General features: G+C 45.9%; 1 protein-coding gene across 1 annotated transcript in view; it reads right to left on the minus strand.

Moving 5' to 3' along the window:
- Window positions 1-594: 594 nt before the first annotated feature.
- T265_04552 (hypothetical protein) overlaps window positions 595-16461 on the minus strand; it is a gene marked incomplete at both ends in the record, with an annotated part of 35916 nt that continues 20049 nt past the window's right edge. The window contains 4 exons of the mRNA XM_009169316.1: window positions 595-1084; window positions 2314-2597; window positions 5777-6008; window positions 12846-13022. Coding sequence (XP_009167580.1) covers window positions 884-1084; window positions 2314-2597; window positions 5777-6008; window positions 12846-13022 — 894 coding nt within the window. The remainder of the gene's footprint in view (window positions 1085-2313; window positions 2598-5776; window positions 6009-12845; window positions 13023-16461) is intronic.

Here is a 16461-nt window from a genome sequence, read left to right on the forward strand (position 1 = left end):
TGAGGCAGCGAAATACGATGTGAGGAGGGAGACCAATGTAATTAAGACCTAACTCTTTAAGAAATGTTTTAAGCTGGCGGTGACGCAAAGCATTCGTTAGTTTCACAAAGGAGTGGATATTCATATGGCGTTCACAATGTGGGACCAAGATACATAGATGTGATTCAGCATTGAATATCCCCCCAAAAAAACCGCCCCCCACACTAGACAATTCTTCACTGGGCGTTACATACCAAAAACGACTCCAAAGAAATTGGTAATCCAGTAAGTTTTCTCTAGAGCTGTTTGTTCTCTCTGACCTTCGTTTAACGACTGTTATTAAAGGGTTTCGGGTGTTCCGAGAAACTTAGTTCAAATCTAAACCCAAGGTTAATCGGTTCAACATGTCCTATGCTTGTGAGGAGGAAGAGTAGCGGTTTCAGATAGGATGCAAGGTGAAAGCGGATCCGATCCAGCTAGCAGGCCTTAGTTTCGATGCTGAAGAAAGCATACCTAAACGGAGAGTGAAGTAGAGAGAAAAAACTATACGACGCACGAACATCCAAGACGGCTGAATGGGGGAAAATAATGTGAGCGGATAGTGCACCACTGTGACTTTATTCAACAAAATAGTACGTGTGCGAATGGGACATCATAGGAAATCTGAAAGCAATTGTGTCAAACAAAAGAACATATTCTAGCAGACCGAAGGAAAGGAACGTTTTCGGAGTAAATATCTTGCATCGGTTTGACAAGACAAAAATGGCGGAAAGCCGACCGACTGGGAGGTGAGAAAAATGCACATGAAGATTAGATACAAGGAATCACAAGAATAGCCATGGAGATCGATGCCATCCGGTTTCCAGAGCGACGAAAATTCCATGCAAGTATAGAAACGACGAACTTATGAGAGGAAGTGATTCTCTCGAAATGCTGTTGGTAAGTAGACAACTAGTACAGTAATATCATCACGATAATATCGAGCTACAGTGGCCGGCATAGAGAAGTGCACGGAAATTCGTTGAGGATCCATCGTTTCTCCCCCGAGGGCTGTCCGAATTAGGCGCGTGGCGGCCGTATCTCCAGGTCCACATACTGAGGGATACTAAATGAACAGTAAATGATCTTAGTGGAAACTAGAGAACATGACAGTTTACTTCAGAAAAAATCCAATATATGATGCAAAGCTGAGAAGCTCCGTACAATTGTTTCATTCTGGGCAAGAGTTTTCAGCAATGTGCACCTCGCAAAATCATAAAATGGTTCGAACGAGCGGCCTTCGTTTAGAACTTGAAGAGTAAACCACCATAGCGCGGATAACTGGACAACAGTCGAACTAATTTGTACTGAAACATTTATCTCGACGGTTGAGTGGAACAGGTCCAAGTGTCAACAGGTGTCCAATAGGGAACCCAGTGGATTCTCCTATTTTCTGATTGTTTGTGACAGGACTATTCTTACAGACGCATTTCATGATTACACTGATCTCCAAGAATTCAATGAGGTCCGGTGTCTAACGCATGTGCTGAAGCTAAACTGTACGGTCAAACACACTCGTTTACTATCACGGGAGATTTACCTGAAACCCAGCTGAACCTCTCCTTCTTCAGAAGAATATCATAAACGGGTGATTCAGCTGGTTTATAGGCGAATATCTTGTGAAAGCCAAATCGGTACGCAGATAAGGGTACAAGTCAAATTTCGTGCAATTTGGGCTCAAGTAGAACATAACGTTGACGGAAATTTGCACCTACATGATGAGCCCCAAGAAGGGCGAAAACGGTCGTGGGCTATCGAGGAGCTTTCAGCAGTCTTGTGAGTAGCTTCCTTCACGAAAACGAACTGTATTGGGTCCATGCCACTCGCTTGAGCAGCCAAAAAGCATCTACCGAAAGACGCTCGCTTTGAATAATTTCTCATCGTTCTTAAGATGTCACAGGAGCAAATGAACTGATCAATGCACACATAAATGGTCTGGCGAGGTATCTGTCTTAGTCGTCACGTTCAAGAGGTAGGATGTCTGTAATGAAAACATGAGTTGCTCTATCATAGAGACAACGGACCACGTTTCCCTCCACCTTCAGAGCAACAAAACTGGCGGGCTATGGGCAACCTAAGAGGGCTCCCTCCAAAAGGCGTAAGGATTGTTGTCGCAATATAAAGAAAGTCAACATCTGAACAATTTTCTGCCCGAATTGGCGCGCTTGAATTAGACTGCCTTAACTGGAGTAAAAATGAGTGATTTGTTAGAAGTTCGGTTCTCAGAAGTCTAAATTCGCTGCCAAAAAGAAACAGCCATGAATGTTTGGATAGACATGTTACACAAGAGCTTACGCAACGATAATCAAACCAATGCCGGGCTACGACATCCACAGCCTCCTTTGGAGTGATCATGTCCCACAACCCGTCGGTCCCCAGAATGAGGAAGTAATCTCGGCTGGGCACCAGTGGTCTCCAGACCACTTGCGGCGTGGAAGATAGGTAAGGTGGTGTTGTATAGAAGGCTGGCATGATTGGGTAATTCGGAGGTAGATCTAAAAGGCGAGCCACGTGTTTCAGTTCTTCCGATGGCCATTTAAATCGAATATCGCCGAATGCACGTAAGGGCATGAGTTCACCTAGACGCAGTACAGCAAAGGAAAGAGAGACTTAAGGAAGACAATCTGTCTAAACTAAGTGATCATGTGAAAACGAATGCATCTCTCATGTTCGTGGTGGGTTAGATGCAAGCGCACTTTTTGACTGCCTCAATCATGGGATAATATTTACATGAATGAACAGTTGAGCACAAGGGTGATAACGATGGTGTTGCTTCTAGTGATCTAACTAATCCTGCACTGATACAAGACTTGTGACAAATTCAACAAGTATAGAATAACTTTTCTTCGTAGGCGAAGTCAATGGAATGCCACCCTTTTTCTCCGAAATGGTTCCAAAGCTGGTGCAGCAGAATGCATTTTCTTATTCAGAGATGGGGAGTGAACCTTGGCATACAAAAATCACTTGTTGTATGAATGCCTCCCTCACACTAAGAATCGTTCTGGAGAAGTTTCATTTGCATAAAATCTATTCATTGGAGACAAATTCCGTCACAACAACGTCATTCTGACACATCGGTTCGTACTCTGTTGCACAGATGTAGCACTGCGTCTGAAGTATTCACAGGAACCCGAACAACTTGAGTACGTCAACAGCAAGGATTAGAACGGACCATTTTAAAAGGCGAACAGACGCATGTGGGCGGGCTCACGTCCAACTGAGGACAAGTTACTGGTGTGCGGGTGACGGATAAGTTTTAGACTTTTCAGTACATTCACCGCCTCGTGTATTCTATCATTTTCACTGCTGGTCACCTTAGTGTTCCAGGAAAGAAAACTTAAATGATGAACTATTGTTTTGTGATATAATCGATGTTCGTGGGATACTATTTGCGGTGAGCAAGCGCCTAGATAGCATGTCAAGCAGTCTCAAACGTAGACAGTGTTGTAGGACTCTCTTCAAACAGCGTGCCAGGCTCGGGTGGTGAAGCAGATATAGTTGTATCGTGGGGCATAAGCTACGGAGCAAAGTTCGCAGCAACGGTAATGCAACCCGATCCAGAGTTGACACATTGGAAACTTACCAGTGAATGTCAGCACCTTATCAGTCTCAAGGCTGACGCCACAATGACTGAACATTCCGAGCACTCATAACCTGACAGATTGTGCCAGGCAACCTCCAAAAGACAACCAAATTCCCAACGGACCCTAAGAAAACCGCCCACAGCTTGTTAGATTTGTGACATATGGCACGTAACTCTCCTTACCCGAACCACGTGACAGCAAGTACAGTCGAAAAGGCCACATAAAGAGTGCTGCAGGGACAACATCAGGTTGACGAAAGGATGCATTCAGGGGCTGTGATCGCTACACTCTAGATAAAAATCAACCGGTCGACGAAAATCCGTCACAGAACGAATCAATGGCACATCGGTTATTCTCCAAATTGATACAGGTTCTGAGCTCTATCGGATTTCAAAGAGAACTTGGAACGTGATTAGGTCGCTAGTGGAACACACAAAGTACACCGTTCGTAATCCGTCCGGCAGACTGCTCAGACTGACTGAGAAGTTGAACTGCTCCGCGACGTTCAATGGGGTTCAATACAGTGGTGCTTTCTAAATCACCAATTACAAAGGCCTCGATATTTCAGGCCTGGATGGGATTGATGAGCTTCAACTCTCGGACCAAACTCTCTAGGCCGTCTGTAACGAAACAACTGCTGATGGTTGCAACAGGTTCACGGGAACACTACATTCTGTGTTCGCTACAGCTACAACCAAACCAGAAACCATTTGGAACACACGTAACACAGCGGGTATTCAGCATGTTACATCTAACGCCAGTAGCTGCCTCACTCCAGTCCGTTTTGACGAATCCAAGGGGCAGCCTACAACAGTGCACCCGCGAGCCTTACCCTTCAATCCATAGTCCCATGGTCCAGCAGTTCGTTCCACCGGTACCCGGGAAGTCAAGGAACAGGGCCGGCAGAACGAACAAAACAACAGCAACATGAAGGCCCGGTGCTGGTTCGGGGATATCGTGAACACTAGCACCAGTAGACGCCGGGTCGAATTCCACGTCAAGCGCTGGGAGCAAGTCTGATCCCAGACATGGTCATGTCAACAGAATCAACTTCAGACAGTAGACTATTACCCAATAATGGAACCACGTTGCGCGGAACGTGGTTCCGCGTGGTCCCTCCCGAGTAAAGAGCACGGCCAAAATCATTAGATCTCAGATCAACATGCATATTGACCAGGGATGGAGCAAAACGCGACAACACCTCCCTGAGCCCTCACGAATCAAATGAAACCGGCGGTCGGACGAACGTGTCCCCAAGAGGAAGGTGCCTGGGGACCAATCGCTCTAAATCGCCGAACATCACGCCGATTGAACGGACAGAAGCACACCCAGATGGGCCAGGGAGTCCGCCAATTCGAAATGAGCGTTTACACCTCAGCTCCTCAAAAAGTCACTATTATCGACAGTATGACATCGGCGCCCACATCGAGGCTGGCAGAAGCCTGGAGCAGCGGCCATCACTCAAGATCAGAAAATCACAAACTCTGAATACCATGGAAATACATCCAAACACGATACCTCACAAGTATGAAACACTGGAAGTAGCGTATGTATCGAGATCGTTATCAAATATGTCACAGCATTTCAGAACAAAAACGAATTCATACATGCTACCAGTCCTTATCACGAAACCACAAGGTGCACAGAACAGAGTAGTTCGACGCTTCTAATACGGCCGAACCGATTGATCACACGGAAATATTATCTGTGGAGTGCACTTTGGCTACTTAGCTCTTCAACCAAATTAGTAGTTTGGAATCATTCTAAAATTTCCTCACCACATTAACCAGTTTCTTAATAGACCACTCCGCTTGTTGGTACATGTTGGCATTTAAAAACCTATAGGACATGCTAGTACACCACAAACAACCTTTAATAAGACGTCCAAGGAGCTAACAAACAACTGATGCTGAGGGAGAAAATAGATATGTTCATCAACATCCTGATGAACACTACAAAAGGCAATAGCAACAACTTCAATATTGGCTTTTGGCCCCATCGACATAGGTAAGTACTTCATCTGCATCGACAGCGGTTCCACTTTCTGTCAAAATCCGGTTAACTACAGTACACGAACAGCTGAAAAATACAGGCTGCTAGTGAAAGTTACGCAACAGGGGGTGAAGCTAAAATACAGGGCAATCATCCAAGTAGTAACACAAAGCAACACTAACCAAGCAGTCGATCATCTCGAATAACAAAGGCGGACTCATGAACCGGATGACTGGATCGGAGTCGCTGCACGTCAGCTGCATTTTCTGCATTATGCGGTTCAATGAGCAACTCGGCCTTCCAATCTGAAGACGAGTACTCCAAAAGTACCGTTGAGCGATGATCATGTGGCGCTCGGTTGGCCTGTGCAGATCCGGAAACCAAGCTTCCCAAAACAGCGCCACAATCACCGACCTGGGGTAGAAAGGGTTCTATGAAAGAGATGCTGTTGTGGGAAAATGGAAAAGTTGGCTACTCACTCAACACAGATGCGTCGTAGAGGCGGAATGACGATTTGGAGACACGACACCACCAGATCAGACCGGATTGACCAGAAAATCAAGCATGGACGTAACTAACCGGCCTTTTGGGCCAGGGACTCGCAGCACTTCTTGATTACATACTTAGGATTGGGGACGGGGTGATATGCGAACTATAAGTAGCAAATATAAAATCATCCTACGGTACGAACAACCTGTGAAAATGGTTGTAACATGACTGTAACATACCACACGCATGTCGCACAATGGGGCGAACAAACTGGGAAAAATATACGAAGAACACAGCTAGCCCCGATTTGTGTCAAGCACCTGAGCAGTTGCGTGCTCCAGGCTGCAGAGTTTGACATGTTATCATATGGTGCAGTTACTGGCGCCGTGGGTAGAGGATAAGACAATACGAAGCGTGTTTCACCTGAAGACAGCACAAACTCACATTGACTCAGCTGAGAACTATGAGTGCTGACAACAATGCTGTTTTCCGTGCTTAATTCAAAGTGGTGAGCGGCATGTGGCTTGATAGATATATATGAAGAAAAGAAGAAAGAAAAGAAAAAAAGAAAAGAAAAGAAGAAAGTTTGAGTAGTGCAGTACCGTAGTCTGTGCGACTGTTTCTGCCTGCTTGGATGAGATGTAGGAAGTGGCTAGTGGTCAATGTCATCGGCATTCTAACAGTCAGTTTTTATTTAGACTGGTATACTAAATGTCAGAAGTGTGCGTTCGCCAGAATGTTTGTGATGGGTCAGTAGTGGGTTGTCTCAGCAAGAAACGTTCATTCATTCAAATACTATAAATTCGCGGTAGTGAAATACTGATGTTAAAGGGAAGCGCTGTCATGAATTGAAAAATTCGTTCAGCTGTAGCATTCTCTCGGTGCCTGATTACCATGCCACCAGAAAGCACGAGGGATGGGATACTACCAAGTTGCCTAAGTCTAAACAGGGAAGTCCAGTGGCAGAGGTCGAGTTCGAACCACGGGCTTTCCTCTCAGTAATTTGGCACTCTTACCACTGAGCCATCTGCTGTGAATTGCGATGAGCACGATTCTTACTCGAAAAACTTAATTCAAAAACCTGTTAAATAGTCTGACTGTGAGTACGATTTCCGGAAAAATCGTCTCAGTGAGGCTGATCGATTCTATGGCTCTTACGGTCACTCAGTCTTCGCGATCACCGACCTCTGAACGAAGACTAATCCGACCTGAATGATGGTGAATGCCATTGGCAATCATCCGGATAGCACACGAAAGGTGATTACTTAACAACTTGTTAAAATTTGGATCCCACCACAGAGTTCACAGGAGAACAGTCCCCTTTCAATCACTCTTCAGTGTGACCTAAACTCCATGAAAGCTTCAAATGTCTCGGTTTGAAATTCGGGATCCATCAGTCTGAACTTAAGAGGTATGTGGTGGTTGGTAGCACTTAACGGTTTGAACGTTTTATGACTATGTGGATAAAACGCTGAATTCCAATGACAATGAAGTTCGATTCCAGTAAGATTCGCTCAGGAATAATAGGTGTGGATATGGACTTAGACGTTATATGGGTGAGCATTGACAAAATGGAACCAGGCTTATCTGCGTGGGCGGTGACAGAAAATTGGAATTCACACTTCCAAACTGTCGAACAAAAGTGAAGCAGATTAGCAATGAGAATAAACACATTTCACTCAGTAGACCAGCATACAAAAGGAGGGAAACTCCGTACAATTTGTAAATGTCCTTTTATCAACCGAGTAGGATTTGGAAGAGGCTCAGCAAACAATCGCAATGCTTTCCGGCACAGGACAATGTACATTTACGAGGCAAGTAAGTATCATGAAACCCGTGTATTTTTATGGGCGCTTTTAATTTGGCGGTCAAACTCCAGTAGTGACGATAACGCGTTTAAGTGGTCCTGACATTTTTTCAGTAGAACTTCCAAGATACCCATGAACAGAATAATTCCAGAGTTATCAACAGCTGGGGAAGAAACTCAATTTAGCGTGCATAGATCAGAGTACGTCAGAACGATGGTTTAATTTAGTTCCGCAAAGTGCCCCGACAGCTGAAGATCAAGTGCAAACTGAGTGTCGTCAGAGGGGCTGTAATTCTTACTGGGGAAAACGATAATGAAGGAACCATCATAAGTATGCGAAGACAATCATATCAGTAACTAATAAACCTCCCGAAGGAGGCTTGAGAGATGAGATAATGCCAAGTTGTCCAAGAATACACAGGGGCAATGGAGATGCTGAGGTTGCGTTGGAACCACGGACCTTTCGGTCAGTAAATCGGCGCCTTAGCCACTGAGTTATCTCGGGCTCCAAACACAAGACATTCTCTGATTAAACAAACGGAGCTTCATAGGCGATACGCATGGAGATCCGATTGGTTATGATAGCCCAATAGTGCACGCCAACCGGTACTGCTGAATGCAAGCACGGTAGCAACTAGATGTATCTTGCATCAACTATCGACTACTAATGATCAGCACTGTGCATGTTTGTATATCTATTTACAATACCCAAAAAATTAAGAAAGTAGTGAGTCGATAACATCGTAACCATAAGTTGGAAGTGTCAAAACCAAATTGGTACGCAAAAATGTAAGTTACTCCCATAAGGGTCTGAAGGTGGCCTGTCTTGACGCTGGACATTCTGCGGTGCTCAGAATAGTGCAGTAATCGAAATGATTTTTAATGATCATCATCGCACGGATTAAAATGGTTGCTGACAGACGTAAGCCACATGAGCACGCATCGAGTACATCCACCTTTCGTATAAACTTTGAGTCTTTACTGTTTGGTGGCCCCTGCCTGACTTAACATTAATGAACTCCAGTCGGGCATACCGATTTTATTACAACTGTTCACTATTCTTCGCTCTCCGGACTTATTCTCGCAGAATGACACCAGAGGTACATTCACCTGGTCACACATAAGGAGGGGCGCAAAACGCAGGTGGCGCTCCCGATTATGGAGGGAAACAAACAGCCGATATGTTTAAAAAACGATAGAGCAAGCAGAATTAGCATTCCTAGGCGGTAGGTCAAAATACACTGGGTTAGTCAAACAATACGTGGTGCGTTAACTTGGCAATGGGATGGTGTAAACTAGGAAGATTGTCAGTTGTTTCTTTAACCGTGTTGCTCAACAGCACACTGAGCTCGGTTAATGCGAACTACAGTTCTTACCGCCCTATCCCACATCCAAGGTGGGAACACTGGACGCCGGATTCATCAAGGTTGGGAGACCGAATAATGGTGAGCGTCGGTCGAGACAGTTAGTAAACACAATGGAGAAGGCTTTTATTTGCAAGGAACTAGGAGAATTTAACAAAACAAGGTGAAAACGAGTCGGCATCCGAAACTACCCGGGCGAGATGGCTCAAGTGGTTAGAGCACGAATTTACTGACCGGAAGGTCGGTGGTTCGAACCCGATCTCTGCCTATCGACTTCCCCTGTCTAGGCTTGGGCAACCTGGCAGTATCCCAGGCATCGTGCTTCCATCGGGTGGCATGGCAGCTGAGCACCGGAAGGGTGTTACAGCTGAACGATTTGTTTTACTATTTTTTAAATGGTGAATTACATCTATTGCAGAAGACAGATTTCTCAGATTCATTCACCGTATATCCTGCACGTATCGAACCCAACTATCGCCCAATGGGGACAGATAACCCATGGATGCAAAAATGTTAGATTCGCCTTTTACTCGGATGAGACCTGTTATAAGTTGCTTCAAATCAACCAACAAAACCAACACAGTTTATTATCTGCGAGTTTCAATCCTTGTGTGCCTCTCGAGAATATTCACGACCAAAGGTAGCGCGATTTTGATTAGTCCCAATGGTGTCGGAGCACTACGTATATTTATTTCTGACAGCTGTCTTCTGAGGCAAGATTAGTCGGCTCCAGGAACAAGTGTAGAGAAGAACCAATTACGCCGAAACGATGGGTGCTTCGAAGTGTAACGACAAAATCTACTGAAGGTATGAACCCATCACGAGGATGACCAGGCAAAACCAAGTACGCGCACGGGTCATGTTTAGTCAAGTGATGGGCATGGAGAAAGGAAAAGCAAGATCACGAGATAGGGTAGAAGTTCATTACTATGAGTTTAGCAGAAGATACGTCAAAGTACGAACACCATTCGAATGGAAGTAAAGAACGGGAGAAAAAACTATGTGATCGTATCGGAAATAGTGGTTACCGGGTAGATGATTGTTGGGTTAGAATTGTACTGGTGTTTACGGCAACTTGTGCTAACGATCAAATGTGACGAATATACAAATGGCGTAAGCTGGTTAAAATCCGGTTGTGGGATTTAAACAAATCAGAGAGAGGCGAACCAAACCAAGAGAATGAACATACAAAGTGGTTTAAATTCGTGTATTTCCCCAAGACGACCAGCGTAAGCTTAGTCGACACCTAACACTGATTAGGTCTATGAAATATCTTCAGGACTTGTTGTTTCTCTGCTCCAAACCCTGACTCCACTTGTAACCTAGTCATTTTGGCCTTACGGAGGCTTTGTAAAAGACGAAACGGGACCCACTAATAATTCCACCAAAGATTCGTCAAACTTTTCCGAAATGAACTTGCAGGAATGTGCATTTCCTACGCAGCAAAAGGCGTATCAAATCCGAGTTTTTGTCACGTGTATTACTGAAAAGTAAAGGTGTAAACAGGCGAAAAAGTATATAAAATTATACATACAGTCATATGAAATGGCATGTTCGAGGATTTAGGTGGATTTCCGACTGAATACCTCGAATAGTGATCGAGGGTTGAAAAATTAAGACCGGTAAATACCAATGTGGCTGTTTCGGGAACGACGTCGGGTGGGACTATAACGACTGTAATGCCTCAGCTCAATTCTCAGTCTGATCCTCATAAACTAGCATCTTGAGCAAAAGAATTATTAAGGGTGCATACAGTGTATTAAACGTGTAAAAACTACGTCAAAAAACCGCATACAGCGCGTCGTACTTAAAAAGCATGGAGTGGCAACATTCTGGAAATTCAGACGCCTTCTGGACGTGCTACTGACTGCCGATGCTCAGCGGATAGTGAATCACAACCGACTTTTAGGTCAACAGTTTACGTTAAACAGAGGTCGCCTTGATGCTGGACCGGCGAGTAGCCCGATGTTTTGACCAATCGTCTGTGGGCCTCTCGGCCTCAGCAGCACCTAACTGTGAGCGGTAAAAGAGTATTGGTGCAGGATTCCTTCCTCTTGAGGTTTGTTGAAGTAGCTTCCCGGTGGGAAATTCATTTACAGGGAACTCATTGGCTTGCAGTCCCTTGTTGTGCAGCGTTCCGGTCATAGTGCGTGCTCGGACTGAGCCTCCGTTATCATCATCATAATCACCATCGGCAGTACGACATTAGTGTTCAACACTGATGCTTCGCTGCCATATAGTCACGATTTAGTTGGAACATTTATTGTGAAGAAAAGGATTAAAGTGGAAGGGGTGTTTACACCTCCCGACAATCAGGATAGAAACTGACAACAATAACGCCACTGACATCGTGTGGCAGCCATATGTTGCGGTGACTCCAACCAGGCAAAGTGGGGGTCACGCGGTCCCCATCCTGGAAGCCAAGTAGCACTAACAACACCTAAACGCTTCGTAATGTCTTTCGTACTCCCATGCCAGGTCCAGTATTGGCAACCTATTTGCTACCACCACTCTAAGGCACGGAAAACAGCATTTTTCAGCACATGATAGTTCGCCTATGGTACTGAGGCGATTGTCGAACACCTGAAGACATTTCAATCCCCCGGCCCGAACAGCCAAACTGTCACAGTCATACAACAAAACAGCCCGCAGTGTAGCCTGACACACATGTCCCTTGAGATTCAGGAGACAACATAGGTGTCTCAAATCAGCAGTCACGACTCGAGTCAAGTAGATGCGTGCACTGACCCCTTCTGCCACACTACAATCAGAACTAGTACAGCTTCCGAAGTAACATTCACAACTTCGAGTGCCTCCCTCTGGATTGTAAGTGGATTGTCCGGGGACTGAATGTCAACGAGCACGACCTCACACTTTGTAAGTGTAAAGTGCATACAAAGAACGGGATGACTTTGGTCAGTTCATCCAAAAACATCTGCGCCCTCTCACAATCATCGGGGAAGAGAAAGATATCGTTTGCATATTCTAGATCTAAGAGATTTTAGCCAGAGGCTATTTGAACAAGTGCTTATGACGACCATCGAGCGTTCGCTTCACCATTCGATCGATCACGAAACTAAACAGGAATATACAGAATGACCTCCTGAGACGGAAAGCACTCTGCGTAAGGATGCTCTTGGAGAGCCCCCGTATACTCCCACACGTCCAGAAGTCTGAGAATACAAAGAACTCATTGTGCTAACGAAACCCCTGGGTATTGTTTGAAAAATAAGGAGAACAGAACGGTCAACCAGATCAGATCCGCCTTGGAATTTCAAGAATAGCGAGATTGTGGCGTTTTCTAGAACCTGACGCAACGTGAACATTTGGTCAACGCAACCACTACCAGCCCAGAATCCCACTTGCTGCTGTCGAGTCAGTGCTTCACGAGCCACCATAAGGCGACGAAGCACAGGTGACGCCATCAATCTCATTACAACAGGCGTCTAGCTGACCCCTTGTGATCATCATCACTACGAGCCCCTTTTCTGAAAATGGGCACTATCACCGACTCTCCACAGTTGTCTCGGACAACCTTCTTTACCCAAGTGCAGGCGAACAGATCGGATAAGGACTGAATGAGGACTTCACCTCCATAAGGGATCCCACGCTCAACGTGGGTTCCAGATGAGTGACAGCTGATGGCCACGACAACTGTTGTTCGGTCCACAGGTCAAAGCGTTCCTCATCACCCAAGATAATGGCTGCATTCTGATCCTTGATGGCCTCGAACACAGATGCTTTCCGGATACCGGTCGCTCGGATCAACTGAAATCATCTTCGGGCATTCCCAGCTTTCTGCACCTCTCACTTTCCCAACCTTCTGATTATGTCAGAGTTCACGATCGGTTCGTACGCTCACTTTCACTTGATGTACGGTAATTCGTCGGGCCAAATTTCGTTCAGGATCGCGTGAGATATTTCTGCCGCAGCAGCCTCTGGATCACCAGAGGTGCACATGTGGAGGCGAACGAAGAGTGATGGTGGGGGGGAGCTCAACCACTGTGCTTGTACTTTGAATTTTTGTTTATAATACACAGCACACGTCAATGCCAAGCGGGTGCAATGTGAGAGGAAGAGCCGTTCGCTTACGTTATTCGCAAAACCGATGTAGGAGGCATGGAGTCATCAGTCCGAATTGATGTGCCTACAAGGAGAGGGGTGGGAGGAGGAGGGGAAAAAGGTATGAGAAGGAGAAGGAAGGGAGGCCTCAACAGTAGCCTGTTTTCGCTTACCCGTACTGCTGTAGGTAGCGAGTAATGCGACGCGCACCACGCGACAGTCGATGTGGCATGAGTTTATTTGTATACGTGCAGTTGATGGTTGTACGTGGGCTGGGGTACCGCCATGGCGGCCACACCTAGACGGAGGTCGGTTAGGGTCCTCAACCAAAACCTTCGACTCATAGGCTTGACCACAAAGCAGCGGTGTTTGGCAGAAAGTGCAGCTGGATTTCACTTTGATAGAATAATTCTTCACACACGTCCCAACCACCGATCTGGAGGACCAGGAGACTGCAGTCGTCAGATCCCCAACGGTTGACCAACGTGGTATGAGACTGCGATTGTCGCACGGGCACCCTCTAGTATGGCTAAATGGGTCGCCGAGACATGCAGGCCACCATACCACAGTAACGTTCAGTATCTTCGTGACGGGCTAGGCCTGCGACAAGAGAGCTGAGGGACTGCCACAGTGACGTCGAGATCAAAACTGTCCAGTAGTATTTCTAGACTCAACTCACTCGGCTGGATTTGGTTTGTACAGGAACCACCCGACTGACCAACTTGAATCTCGCCTAGCACTTTGCCGTCTACCCAGGGCGTCTGCAGCTGTTGTCATGAACCAACACTCTATGGCCTTCGCCGAGGCAGTGCTGCGGTACAGGTTAAACTGTCCCCCCATTCTAATCTTGCAGTGACTCAGTTGTCTTTCCTGTGGCCGGATAGTGTCATGCGGTGTTCGAAGCTACCCTCGGAGCAGTGCCTTTGCTGATGACACTCCATTACACGAACTGGTATATGGCGTCCCTCGAGGTGCAAGCAGGAACTTTCGCAAAATAGTCTTCTGTCGAACTCTCCCGTTTGGAATTCTGAAATGTCAGCAAAGCGTTCCGCCTAACCGTTCGACCGTGGATAAACTGGTGACCATCGGTCATGAGTTACACCACGAATTTTCGCGGACGCTGATGATGTGAACCGATTGCTTTGTTAGATACAATAGTCTGAAATTGTAAAGAAACTGAACAATCGTCGGGGTTCCATGACTGTAGCGGCAGTCGTGGGGCTGTTCGCTGGAAGAATCTCCGGCCACTTCCTATGAGCGTCGACTACGACTAGCCAACAACCAGACCTGTATAGTCGATGTGAAAATAGAATCAGGGTTCGGTCCGCAGCGGTCGAGACCGTGAATGAATTTTTGCTGATTCACCATATTACAGGCAAGATCTGGAAGTCTGATTAATCTTGGATTCTATCAGAAGTCCGTAGACGTAACTCTAAGCAAGGGACTTTATTCTATTCGTTCCCAGATGTGCTTTATGAAACTTTCAGAACGGTTGGCTTCAGTCCCTTGAGAAACAGAAATTGTCCGTCGGTCAGTGATAGTCCGTCATGCGAACTGAAGAATTACGCGGCCATTGATTTCGGTGGTGTTTGATGACCTGCTGCAGTATAGGGTCTTGATAGGTGGCCTGGTGGGCAATCACGGGTAAGGAGCAAACTGCTTCTGACACTAAGCGGTTCAACTCCGGCTACAAGGAAGTTGCTGTCTGGTTCTGGGCTGCTTGAATCAACGAGACGCAACAGTGTGTTGGCCTCTCCGGGGTTGGTCGTAGACTGGCACTTGACCCTGAAGTCGTATCTAAGATGTAGAGTGACCCATTGCTAGACAGGTTGGCAGTATACACCGGAATCCTCTCCCTTGAGCCAAAATGTCAACAAAAGAAACTGACAACAGTGGAGCATTTGATTGTACATTTTGACGGCAGAGCTTCTTTTTATATGTGGTCGTAGTTGCGCTCGGCAGGTGCGAGGGTACTGACCACATTTGCAATGGCCTTCTGAATGCTGACGGAAAACATTTGAAATCAATCCGCCAATGTCATAGATCGAAGACTCCGACGCCACAACGATCTACAGTGATGGACCGGTGTGGGCGATAAGCAAATAGGAGCTCAGCGAAGATTAGCCAGAGCCAAAGGTGCGTTGATATTATTCGGACCATGTCCACTCGTGGTCCTTGGTGTTTCGCCTATTCATTGGGCCTCGGAGGCGATGCATGACACGCAAAAACGAGCTGCAGTGGCTGACGAGAACGAAGGACTGAGGACATCAATAAAAGTACATGTTTTCTGGGATGAAAGGCAAAGAACTGATGCATCCCAGCTGAAGATGGATGGGTGATAAAGACAAGAGAAGCCGCGTCAATATAATCAGCGGCGCGGAGATCAAAAGAGCAGCGGGATGGAGGAATCAATCACGTAGAAGTAGGAGCTACCAGTTAAAAATAGAGCGAGTGTTCGCCAAGGATTGTTGTCGCGATACATGATTCGGGTTAGAAAGGATACAATAGGACGACGAATCGCAGCTAATAACTCAGTCTCACGACCCAATGCTTCAACAAGTAAGGGGGGCAGTTAGTACTCTTCATATTCAGTCAGTGATAACGCATTGTTGATCAGTGGAGTAGGTCTGAAAGATAACCCCGAATTTGACTGACGTATATCACTGTCATTGAGGAATTGATAAACACAAGAAAAATATTTTAACCCTCAGAAGACCGAAATCCGGGGTATGAAATTTGGCGTACAACAGTAAGTTATAGGAACAGCATCTAAAATCTGAAAGGAGAAGTAGCGCGCGCAATAACTGAGAAAATGCAAGTGAGTTGACTAACACGTATCAGAAAATTGAGTACTTAATAGAGACGCAACAGATGATACAAAAGAGAATAGGTGATGCGCCGAGCAAACTGTACCAGGTAGACTCTGAAAGCGCGAGATAGGGTATTCCTTCTCTTGTGTCCTTGTCTAAATGATAGATAAGAAACCAGTAGCTCTTCCCTTGGAGTGATGGGTGGGTGATGGGTTGGGTGCTAAAATTTCGTCCAATGGTACCGTTAGCAATCCACTACAGGTTAGCGGCCTTTCAGTGGAAGATACGCATAACTGTTATAAAGGGTCTCTAAACAGCATACAGCATCTGCCCAA

This window comes from Opisthorchis viverrini, assembly GCF_000715545.1.
Source record: "Opisthorchis viverrini unplaced genomic scaffold opera_v5_75, whole genome shotgun sequence".
Lineage (NCBI taxonomy): Eukaryota > Metazoa > Platyhelminthes > Trematoda > Opisthorchiida > Opisthorchiidae > Opisthorchis > Opisthorchis viverrini.